Source organism: Mustela nivalis (assembly GCF_964662115.1).
Source record: "Mustela nivalis genome assembly, chromosome: 12".
Classification (NCBI taxonomy): Eukaryota; Metazoa; Chordata; class Mammalia; order Carnivora; family Mustelidae; genus Mustela; species Mustela nivalis.
Genome location: NC_139031.1, coordinates 82,616,045 through 82,628,138, shown reverse-complemented (window position 1 = coordinate 82,628,138; position 12,094 = coordinate 82,616,045). Strand labels below are relative to the sequence as shown.

General features: G+C 41.7%; 1 protein-coding gene across 1 annotated transcript in view; it reads left to right on the top strand.

Moving 5' to 3' along the window:
• Positions 1-11,055, top strand: part of CCDC146 (coiled-coil domain containing 146) — a 119,439-nt gene extending 108,384 nt beyond the window's left edge. Inside the window, exons 16-20 of the mRNA XM_082692426.1 lie at positions 2,399-2,527; positions 4,223-4,351; positions 4,909-5,046; positions 8,984-9,232; positions 10,546-11,055. Of these exons, the coding sequence (XP_082548552.1) occupies positions 2,399-2,527; positions 4,223-4,351; positions 4,909-5,046; positions 8,984-9,232; positions 10,546-10,749 (849 nt within the window). The 3' untranslated portion in view covers positions 10,750-11,055. The remainder of the gene's footprint in view (positions 1-2,398; positions 2,528-4,222; positions 4,352-4,908; positions 5,047-8,983; positions 9,233-10,545) is intronic.
• The last annotated feature ends 1,039 nt before the right edge of the window (positions 11,056-12,094 follow it).

Sequence of the window (12,094 nt, the reverse complement as noted above, 5' to 3'; positions counted from 1 at the left end):
CCCGTCCGGAAGCATTTTCTCCCTTCCTTGGAATTCAGACCCTCCCACATCTTAACTCTACCTTCCTCATAGCTCAAAATTTAGGGAATCCAGGCTTTCAGTGCCATAGGCATAACTATGCTTCTGATGCTTGCAGAAAGATCTTGGAGACTATCTTCCTCTCTCATTTTTGGATCTCCTGCACTCTGAAGCTGAGATTGTTGTTTGTTAATTGACAGTTGCATATAATTAGACTCCTTGTTAATCCCTGTAGTTTCCCTGTCATTTAATAGCCTGGTCTCTGACATGGTCTTTTTATTTATTTATTTTTAAAAAAAAGATTTGTATTTTTTTATTTTACAGAGAGAGAGAGACGGCAAGAGAAGGAACACAAACAGGGGAGCTGCAGAGAGAGAGGGAGAAGCAGGCTTCCCTTAATGCATGACTCGATCCCTGGACCCTGGGATCATGACCTGAGCTGAAGGCAGATGCTCAATGACTGAGTGACTGAGCCACCCATGCACCCTGAAATGGTCTTTTTTTTTTTTTTAAGATTTTATTTATTTATTTGACAGAGGTCACGAGTAGGCAGAGAGGCAGGCAGCGAGAGAGAGGAAGGGAAGCAGGCTCCCTGTTGAGCAGAGAGCCCGATGCGGGGCTCAATCCCAGGACCCTGAGATCATGACCTGAGCCGAAGGCAGAGGCTTAACCCACTGAGTCACCCAGGCATCCCCCAACACAGTCTTTTTAAAAACCAAGCAATTTAAACATGAATAAATAAATATGTAGTATATGCTTAAATAATGAATATAAAGCTGCCTTCTTCACATGCAATAATTGGGATTTTTTTAATGAAAATAGAAGAAAAAAAACTAAAAAATTTGTGGCTTACACTTTTCCCCACTGCCTCAATGTAGCAGGAACAAATTTTAACCTATCATGTTTTCTAAAATGTCAGGTTTGTTTTCAGGTTTTTTCGGATGATGAAATTAATATGTTTGGTTAATAGAGTTGTGAAAAAACACAAAAATTTAAAAAAATTCTATTCCCAAGATATAATTACTATTAAAATTATCAAAAATCTGGAAGCAATCTGTCTAGTCTTTTTCAAGGTTTATAAATCAGTGGTTTTCATTAGCTCATGCAGCAGTTTTGGGTCCTGTTTTGTTTTGTTGTTGTTGTTTTCTTTTAATCATGTCATGGGGATTCACATGACTTTGAGGAACAGGATGATGGGTCCACTGTATATTTTAGGCCATTTGAATGTGTGAATGCTGTATCAGTGATAGGATCATTCATTGTGCACAAATGTGCCAAGGTTCTGATTCCAGTGTTTGTTATTTTAGCCTTAAGTTCTCCTATTCACTTCCTCCCTAAGTGTAACCAGTGTAGATGGATTGGCTGGAACACCCCAAGGCATCCCTCAAGCCTCCATGGTGTCCCCCGCAAGATTCTAGTGGCTCTGACTCCTGCGACTAGTGAGCCGTTTATTTGAGGGATCCCCTCATCAGCACACACACCACCTGGCTCACTTCTGTGCTGGGTTGGTGCAGAATTCAGAACTTGCTCCTTCCTTGGACTACCTACACAAAACCATTCCCGCAAGACCTTGGTCTGTGAACCTGTGAAGGTTTGGGGCAACAGCGTGAAGGTGTACATTACAGAAATGTGAGGAACTGCAAATTCAGTATCAGACATCCATGCCTTGCAAAGATCTGAAGGACCACCCGTCACTGGTACCATCCCCAGGTGCGTTAGCCCGTGCAGCACCCCCATCCAGCTCTATTCCCCTGACCTGTCTTTCTACCTCTCAACCCTTTCTCTCCACAGCCTTACCTCCTAAGACTGCCCCCAAGCACTCCACACTTGTCATGATTTTACAGAATAATTTGTCTCCTTCCAGCTCCTTCCCAAAACACAGCCTCAGGGCCATCTTTGCCCATACCAAACTATCAAGATGCCCAGCAGAACAAAAGGACTTTAAATTCAGTAAGATCCACCACAGAAGAATTCTCTGTCTACTGTGTAAGCCTTGTTAATCACAAATCGGTACTTCCACACAGTGGATAAAATTCATTGTTCTTAAAATATATGTACTTGGCATTTCATCATATGGAACCAGTCATCTGATGTGAAATATAAATTCAGTTGACCCAAGAGGAAAATATATTTAAACTTTTATGCCTGATAGGAGCCTTTTCCGTTCTGACTGCCTATGAATTGAGACATGTGGGTTATGTGTTATCATCAATTACCTGTCCTGCCAGAGTTAATTCTAAGCTTAAGAATGTTGAATAGAAAGTTTCCCATTAGTCTTCAAAGTCCACAATTATTTGTCTACTCAGCACAAATTACATGGGCCCTTTGAAGGACATGATGTAAAATTTTGAGCCTTAGGCAAATCATTTTTGTACCCTGACTTGCCCTGGTGGATCCCTGTCATATCCTGTTATTTGTCACAGCTGCAGTGTTTTGTGGTTGGTTTGTTTTTGCTTTTGTTTTTTCAAAGTCTTCCCATTTTTTGCATCATTTCCAGAATTCCCTTAAGGTTTGTATTTTTTCAATTGTTTGAAACAGTTTTTAATTGTCTAACAGTCTAATCCAAGGATTATCGTGAGTCATATTTTCCCGGTGCTTATAATAATAGCTCCATTTTAGGGATCTTGGAAGTCACGTGAACTATTTTAGGACACAACACTATTTTGTATTAAAAAAAGTAAGCATGGGGATTAAGGAGGGGACTTGTGATGAGCAGTGGTATTGTATGTAAGTGTGAGTCACCAAATTCTACACCTGAAACCAATATTGTGTGTGTTAACCAACCATAATTTAAATAAAAACTTTAAAAAAAGAAAAAGTAAACAGTTTTTCCTCAGAGACCCATGGGGAAATAAGAGCAATCAAGGTACTAATTTGATAAGCAAGCACTGTATTTTTGTTCCTTATTTAATTTCCTAGTTAAGAAACAGAAACATTAAACACTGTTAATAATAAATGGAATAATTATGTATTTATGCCTGTTTATATATAAGCACTTTAACTCCATATTAAGGGCAATTAAGCAATGTTGAGAGGGAGAAAAAGGAAAAAAATAAATTATTTATGTTACTATTTTAAATTCTTTTTGTGAGGAGAAGGCAAATACATGAATTAAAGATTAAATTTTACCTGTATCATTCTGGGACATGTTGTGAAGTACTGAGATGTGTGCTCTCAGTTAATGAGTCAGCCCCATTGGACTGGGCCTTACCTTCCCATTTGACAGCTAAGGCAACTAAGGTTTAGAGAAGATAAGTGATTTGCTTAAGATTCTACAGGTTTTCAGTAGAAAAGTTGAAAATGATGAATCTTGGGGGAGCCTGGGTGGCTCAGGTGGTTAAGCGTCTGCCCTCGGCTCAGGTCATGATCTCAGGGTCCTGGGATGGAGTCCCGCATTGGGCCCCCTGCTCAGCGGGGAGCTTGCTTCTCCCTCTCCCTCTGCTGCTCATCCTGCTTGTGCTCTCTCACACTCTCTGTCAAATAAACAAAGTCTTAAAAAAGAGAAAGAAAAGAAAATTATGACTCTTGGTTTTCACAGTGTTCTACATCTCTCCCCATAAAATGAAACTAAATGTGACTGCCTCTCCTACTTGGGAACTGCCTTATTTCTTCATCTACTTCAAAGTCTCGTTAAATCAACAAATATCGTTGAAATATGAAACATTATATTAGGCAGTTAGCAAAAAAGGTAAAAAATAGTTCAGGCTATTTCCTCACAGACCTATACACTGTATTGGCCTAATAATTAAGAACTTTATTCTTTGGGAAGCCATTAAACCTATTGCCAACAAAGGGTTATAAGCTGGAGTCTCGTATGTTGTCTGCTTTGTATATTGTCTACTTTGGCTTCTATAACAACCTAAAATGAAGAGGTCAGTTCTGTATATTTTGAGCTGTGCAACCACACAGCATCCCAGAGGTATGACACAAAGAACTGGTTGTCATCAGCTCTTTCTTTGATGACTCAGAACTCACTGCCTTGCTTCAGAGAACAGTTACAGGGCATCACCTTTACGGTATCAGGGGTGAGCAGACTTACTGTTCAACCCAGGTCCCGGCTGATGGGATTTTAGAGGAGTTCTCTTCCACCTTTTCCTGCATGGATCCTTCCAAAAGACTTTGAAGACCCTGGGCTATATAGTTTTAAAATTTACTGAGCAATACAGTTAGTTTTGAAGTTAACGTTTCCTTCTTTGTTTAACAGTTTTCTCAGTGTACAGACAGAATAAAAGACCTGGAGAAAAAATTCATAAATCCTGAGGATGAGAGCAGAATCCGCTTCATTCCAGGGAAAGATATGACCCAAGAAGAAATGATCAAAAAATTAGATGCGGTAAGCATTATTTCTTATAATAGTGTCTACTAGCCTTTTGTTGATCAGTGTCCCAGTGGTCTGTGGTACTGTTTCATCTGATGCCGACAGATTTATCCCCCATCCCTCGCTCTTCTAGCCACTAATACAGTCCTTTCATCGTAATCCAGTAACAAAAGCTAAGCTTGTTTCTAATGCTTGCCAGAAAGAAAGAAAACCTGAGTGGTTTCAAGATGCCCACTTTTGTCTCATAGCCCAAAGGAACAATTTTGGCATCTTTAGTGCATTGATTTGTCTTCCCGATGGGGACGTATCAGAGGAATGGCAACATGGAAACTGGGTGGAGCTGAGAGGGCCACCCTCTGCCATGGAGAGGAAGCCTTCCCAGGGCTGTCTGGAGGGGGTTGGAGCGAGGAAGGTCTTGACCTAGCCCAGCACTAAAGACTTTCCTAGAACCACCTTGCAATTGTGTAAAAGCAATGTGTCTTCATTAAGGGGAAAAATAGTACTCTAATTAAGAAAGATTTTTGACATGCATGACTTTTTTGTCCTTTTATTGAATTTGTTTTCAACTCTAGCTGGAACTACAGCTGGCCAAGAAGGAGGAGAAGTTACTGGAAAAGGACTTCATCTATGAACAGGTGTCCCGGCTCACTGACAGGCTCTGCAGCAAAACTCAGGCCTACAAGCAGGACACGCTGCTCTTAGCCAAGAAGGTCTGCCTGAGACCCTTGTCTCTTCTGCCTACAGGCCTTTCATTTCCTACAGACTGCCGTTATTTATCCAGAGCAGCACTGGAGAGATACATAAAGATGTAGAATTGAAGATGTAAAGATAAATCTTGGAAAATTATCCAAAGTAGTTTTCAGTCTTGTTCCTTGAATGAATATTCACTTTATACTGGGCAAACTTAAGCTTTTCTTTTCTTTTTTTTTTTAAAGATTTTATTTATTGGGGTGCCTGGGTGGCTTAGTGGGTTAAAGCCTCTGCCTTCGGCTCAGGTCATGATCTCAGGGTCCTGGGATCGAGCCCCACATCCAGCTCTCTGCTCAGCGGGGAGCCTGCTTCCTCCTCTCTCTCTGCCTTTCTTGCTGCCTACTTGTGATCTCTGTGTGTCAAATAAATAAAATCTCTCTTTTTTTTTTAAAGATTTTATTTATTTATTTGACAGAGAGAGAGATAGCGAGAAAGGAAATACAAGCAGAGAGAGTGGGAGAGGGAGAAGCAGGCTCCCTGCTGAGCAGGGAGACCAATGCAGGGCTCAATCGCAGGACCCTGGGATCATGACTTGAGTCGAAGGCAGATGCTTAATGAACTGAGCCACCTAGGCGCCCCAGACTTAAGCTTTTCTTTCTTTCTTTTTTTTTTTTTTTGAAGATTTTGTTTATTTGACAGACAGAGATCACAAGTAGGCAGAGAGGCAGGCAGAGAGAGAGAGGAGGAAGCAGGCTCTCCAATGAGCAGAGAACCCGAAGCGGGACTGAGATCATGACCTGAGCCAAAGGCAGAGGCTTTAACCCACTGAGCCACCCGACACCCAAACTTAAGCTTTTCAATGACAGTTTACAAGTTTCACTTAACAGGGCACCTATTCAAAATAAGTTACTACTCTTGTATTTCATGTGCCAAGTTAAAGCATTTCTAGTTCCTTGTACTAAGAGGGCCTCACTTATCCAGCAGTCCACATGAAAACACCCGCAATGCAGAACTCAGCCAGGACCCAGGAACAGACAGGGACTATTACAAGAGAACAGCAATCACATGACACCCATGCCTAGTAGTCGTAATTTCATACATTTAAAATATGGGAACTGCTGGAATCAAAGCTACCTGGTCAGGCTAGGCCTGCTCGAGTGGCCCTGGGAGGGGCAGCTGGCAGGCAGGAGGTTGGTGATCCAGGGGAGGAAGGGCCTTGCACCACCTCGCAGTGAGAGGACCCCCCCCCGACCCCCGCTCACCTGGCCTTCTGGCCCCCAGGAGCCTCCTGCTGTGGCAGCAGAGGGATTTGAGTCAGCAATAGTTATTGAACCTGCTGTGTGCTCCCCTTGTGAGCACATGAGGCTGTGAGGGCAGAAGCAAGGAGGAAGGGTCCACACCTAGTGTCGGGAGACAGGTAAAAAAGTAGACCATGGTAACACCCACACCCGTGATGGTGGGCTCCTGGTGGCAGCGACCGTTCCTCATTCTTTTTCTTCTTCTTTTTCTAAAGATTTTATTTGAGAAAAAGAGAGAGAGAAAGAGTGTGTGTGTGTGTGTGTGTGTGTGCGCGCGCGCACACACGCGTGCGTGTACGCACATGCACAGAGGAAGAGGTGGAGGGAAGGTGAGAGAATCTCAAGCAGACCCCCTGCTGAGTGCAGAGCCCCACTCTGGGCTTGATCACATGACTCTGAGATCATGACCTGAGCCAAAACCACAAGTCTGACACTTACCAAATTGAGCCACTCAGGAGCCCCTTGCTCCTCATTCTCCTTAATTTCCCCAATGCCTAGTGTGCACTAAACTCAAGAAAATTGTTTATCATATGAGTGGTTCCATCCTGGAAACAGTTCTGGCACACTACAGAAACAGAAAATCACTGTAAATCTCAGGTCTCCTTTGCTGTCTTTATTAGGCTTTTACAGGACTGCTCTGAGGACTTCCGCCAGCCAGCTGGTCCCTCAGTCCGGGGGCTTGTGTGCAATTCACAACTTTACTTCAGAAAATAAGAAATGTTAAGACTTGTGTAGTCTCATGAACTTTGCCTGAATTAGCACGCTCGATGTTTCTTTAAATGTTGCCTCCCTTCCTTTTGCAAATGAATTTCCCTTTCTTTAGGGTAAGTCTGTTTTCAGGGAGGGCTGGCTTGTGGAAGCTGTTGGCAGTCTGTCCGGAAGTCAACTGTAATGCTAGGGAAATGCACATGGTGGCGATTGCCACCTGGGGTAGGTTCATTCCTAGGAGTCAGCCTCGTCTTTATCTCCCCCACCCCACCTGCCTTTCCCCACCTTTGTGGCTCTCTCCCTGGCTTCCCCCCGCCCCCATTTAAAACTTTGTAGTAGGCAGAACTAGAAGGTAGAATGGTTCAGATTCCAGGTCTGTGATTTACCAATACAAGTGAATGACCTTGAGGAGGATGCATGAACCATCTTAAAAATAAGTTTCCTTATCTGTGAAATCAGTGTGATAATCAGTTTAAGTTGTAAGCATTCAATAGTTGAGAAGTGGCCTAATTCCTTGTGGGAGATCAACAAGAATGCATATCTCAAGTCTCTCACCTTTCCTAGGGAGCTTAGGACTCCTCTTGCAGATCTCCCAAGTGAAGAGAAAATGGGAAGTCCCAGGGTGCCTGGGTGGAAAAGTTGGTTACGCATCTAACTCTTGACTTTTGGCTCAGGTCACGATCTCAGGGTTGTGAGATTGAGCCCCATTTCCATGCTGGGCACTGAGACTGTTTAAGATACTCTCCCTCTCCCCCCCTGCCTCTCCTTCTAAATAAAAGGGGTGGGGGGAAATCCCAATGGAAGACAGAGCAGCTCAGAAGCCCAGAGTAACACCATCCTTCTTTGGAGAAGAAAAGGAGGTTGGCTAGTTACATCCACATACACACAACATTCAAGTATGCCAAAACTGATGAATTAGTGCAATTTAAGATAATGACTCACCATTGAAGCTTTTAGTTTCCTAAAAATTACTGCAGTGTAGAACAGTTTTTAAAATGTATTTTCCTTATTCCTTTAAAGAGACAATGTATATATAATAATCAGTCATTAAATTTTCAGAGAAAGATAAATCACTGGCAGCAACATTTCTCTACACAAATGTACAGATAGACCAGTGTATACTCTACTAGGAGAAGAAAGTGTTTCAAGATCAGGTGTAGTTTTTGGAAACTCATATTCATATGTCAGTGTACCCTGGTTCAAAGGCCTGGAGGATTAAAATAGAATAGAATTAATCATTTCATTCACTCAACATTGTTTTAATTGTGCTTGGTGTCTATGTTCCACTTAGTCCTATCTTTCAATTCTTTGATGATAACTAGCTGATGTGAAATCGTAAACATACACACGGAACAAGAAACATTTCCTTTCAAATTACTGGCCAGATTTTCCCCAGGTTCAGCTCATGTTTGTTTATGACCAAATAATGCTACTTCCCAGGAATTATGATCAATAATGCAACCACAATGAGATATGATATTTTCCGTTAAAAATAATTTCAGATGCAGGACCACTGATGATTATCTTCTGTAAGTAACAAGTAATTTTTAGATATAGTTTTGGTCCTACCAGATTTTTTCCTGCTAGATGAGTGACAAATTAAAAACATGGCAAAATTAGGCCAGAAACTTAGACATCAAGAATACCCTGTCCCCCTCTCTTTAACACCTCTTAAAAATAAAGGGACTATTTCCCTCAGTGCTATGCACTTCGAGCTCTATTAACCAGATGAACAGATCTGTTTCTTCTCCATCCTATCCTTATTCACACAGCCAAGGTACTGGCCTCGATCTCCGAGATCTCTAATTCTTATTTTTCTCTGCATACCCCCTTAAACTCTCCTTCCTTCAGGGAAGGTTGCCCCCCACCATCCTAGACAGCCCTCAACCTGCCATTTTCTTAACTCTTCATGGAAGGTATGTAGTCTAAGCCTTGGGCACTTTCATTCTAGATGAACGGCTACCGGAAAAAGATCAAAGATGCTACGGAGCAAATGATGGCTCTAGTTGCTGAGCTGTCCATGAAACAAGCTCTGGCCATTGAACTCCAAAAGGAAGTCAGAGAGAAAGAAGACTTCATCTTCTCTTGCAATTCCAGGATAGAAAAGGGTCTGCCACTCAATAAAGACATTGAGAGAGAATGGTTGAAGGTACTTCGAGATGAAGAAATGTATGCCTTGGCCATCGCTGAAAAATCTCGGGTAAGCTTTGCTTCCTTGTCGCATTGGTAAAGAGTGCCAGGAAGGGCCATTTTCAGGGATTTCAGTCCTCCCAAAATAGAAGAAAAATTCCCACTCTACCACACACCTTGTTAGAAAGGAGTTTTGCTTAAGACAGGATGTAGACAAGTCAAAATCATAGTCCAGAGTCCCATAATACTCTCCAGAAAGCCCTGATTGAGCACCAAGGCCCACCCCACAGTCTTACAACATGGCCTCTGTGGCATTCAGCCATTGGCAGGATGGTGGCTCAGCTGGCTCCGGTTTTATCCATACGTCTTTAGTCTCTGTCCTTGTACCCCTACTCAGACCATACCTTATTCTCCCATGTCTGGCTATCAGGGGCCCCCACAGCACACTGCAAGGCCTTCATCTTCCAGGTGCCACAGCCTTCTGCAGACTCTGCCCCTTGGTGTGTGTCTTAGGCCTCAAGATCACATCTTTCTTCTCCTGCCACTGGCCTCAGTCTAGGTCTATCACTGACTGTCCTGTGTGATGGGTGCCAAGTCTTGCCTACTCCTGTGACCTTTTAATATTTTTACAATGGAATTGGGCATCTTTCTAAGAAGACTACATCCTGGAGACCTACAACTCAGAGACTATCAAGTAGATATCCCACAAAGGATCATTATTCACTCCCTAACCCAGGAACACATGCCTTCCAAATACGTACTAGGAGTATCTGAAAATAGGGTCAGATTTGTAAACCCCACAGTGCCCAAGACTGTTTTTTAGGGCATTCAGATTTTACTTGTTGTGTCCCAGCTATCATTTCTCTTTCTCCATTATTTAGAGTTCTTAGTACCGTAAGAACTTCCTCTATTCTCCAGAAGCACAGGCAGAATCCTGGCACCTTGAGGTTCGAAGCAAACTGCTGACCACATCTCTCCTCTGGTTCTACTTTACTCCTTAGTTCCTCCTTTGTAACATTTGCTCACCAATGAGTACTCCAGCGTTTTTCAAAAACATGGAAATAATTAGTGCTCGATGAAAGATACTGAAGCTGGAAGACAGGGAATTTAGGACCCGCTAACCAGTTTATGAACGCTAAACCCCCAGAACAGAATGATGCTTGAGCCACAAGGGTCATTCCCAGGAGACGAGTGTGTGTGTGTGTGTGTGTGTGTGTGTGTGTGTTTAGTGACTCCACCCTCATACCCTCCTATCCCTTTGGGAAAATATCAACCAGCACAGCCTAAGGCTGCTCAGACCCAGCTGTGACTGCTGGACCCTAACTATGAAGTGACTTCAGTATAATTTTCAGGAGACTAAAAAGGAAAAATCATTCTTTGCAGGAGTTCTTGGTAACAGATAACCGCCAGCTGCCCAATGGTGTTTACACAACTGCAGAGCCACGTCCAAATGCCTACATCCCAGAGGCAGAGGCCACTCTTCCTTTGCCCAAACCATATGGCGCCTTGGCTCCTTTCAAGCCCAGTGAACCGGGGGCCAATATGAGGCACATAAGAAAACCTGTTACAAAGCCAATTGAAATCTGAGCATGTGAACCAATCTGGGCTTCTAAAGGAGACACTTTAATCAGGCTTCCTCATATGCACCGCTGGAAAGTATCACTATAGCAGCTCTAAATTACAAATAGTGTCCACAATCAACCAACAACGGACAACAACATGGCTTCCTTTCACACTCATCAGCAACTACATTTTACGTGATGTTACAGAGAATTTTCCTTCAGTTATGTCCAAGAATATTTCTGTATTTTTTTCTTTTTTTTCCTTTATATACTATCTTTCAGAAATATGTAGTTAAAAAAAGAAAAATAAATTTTCAGTGCAGTACAGAAATTGGCAGTGTGGTCTTTGTTTATTAAAGAAGAAAAATGCACATACTGTTCAATACATTCACTTGAAAAAGAAAGATAGAATTATTGTTTGAAAAATAAAATATCCCAAGTATCACAGAAGTTATAATTTACTTTGTTAAATAGTTGCATTTGAAGTTCATGTTGGTAAATGTAAATCAAGTAAAAAGCAGTAAGGAAAATTGTCCTTCTTAAAGTAATATTATGGTCATTCTTTTTACAAGTAAAGAGTCCTTTTGCCGCAAAAATAGTTATAACTCTAATTTATCTTTCTTATAAATCTAGATTTTTTTTACAATGTCATATACAAATAAACCTGTGATTAAGTTCTGACTCCAGATTTTATAAAATTTCAATGAAAGCATTTACAGCTTTGCGTATAGCAGAGTTGGAAAATGAGGCCAGTTCCACTTACTTTGTTACTCTGATTTTATTGCATTTTACCTAAGTATGTTTTCCTAATTCTGTTTTTATATTTTCTCATGTATGAAAATACCCAAGTGGATTTGAAAATGGATTTTACCTCATTAATATGTTTAAGCCATATTTCATATTGGGGTCAGGTATGGATTTTGTGTCACAATTCTGGAAGTGAGAAATACCACATTCCTTCTTCTTTTTTTTTTTTTTTTCTAAATGAAACAAAATCTGTTTCAAGCCCCCATCCTGCCAGAATGGAGGGAAATTTAATCTCATCCTCAGCCTCCAAGTCAGTCCTGAATCTAAGTTGGTTGTTTTATAAAGTTATTAAAAAGCAAAGTGCCCATGATAAATAACAGTGTGATTAACACAAAGAAACACTGCATACTTTAACACAGTTCCCGGGTTGCAGAGATCCAAAAAATAGACCTATAGGAATGATGTAAGAATGGAAATATAATTTTTTAACAGAAAGGGATGAATGTTTAAGTATTACAGTCTGTGCTACTGGTGCACACAGAAGGGGCCACCGTGTGCCGGCATGGTGGGAAGTCACAGACTGATGGACCGGTTTATCTGCCCTTAAACATATATAAGATTTC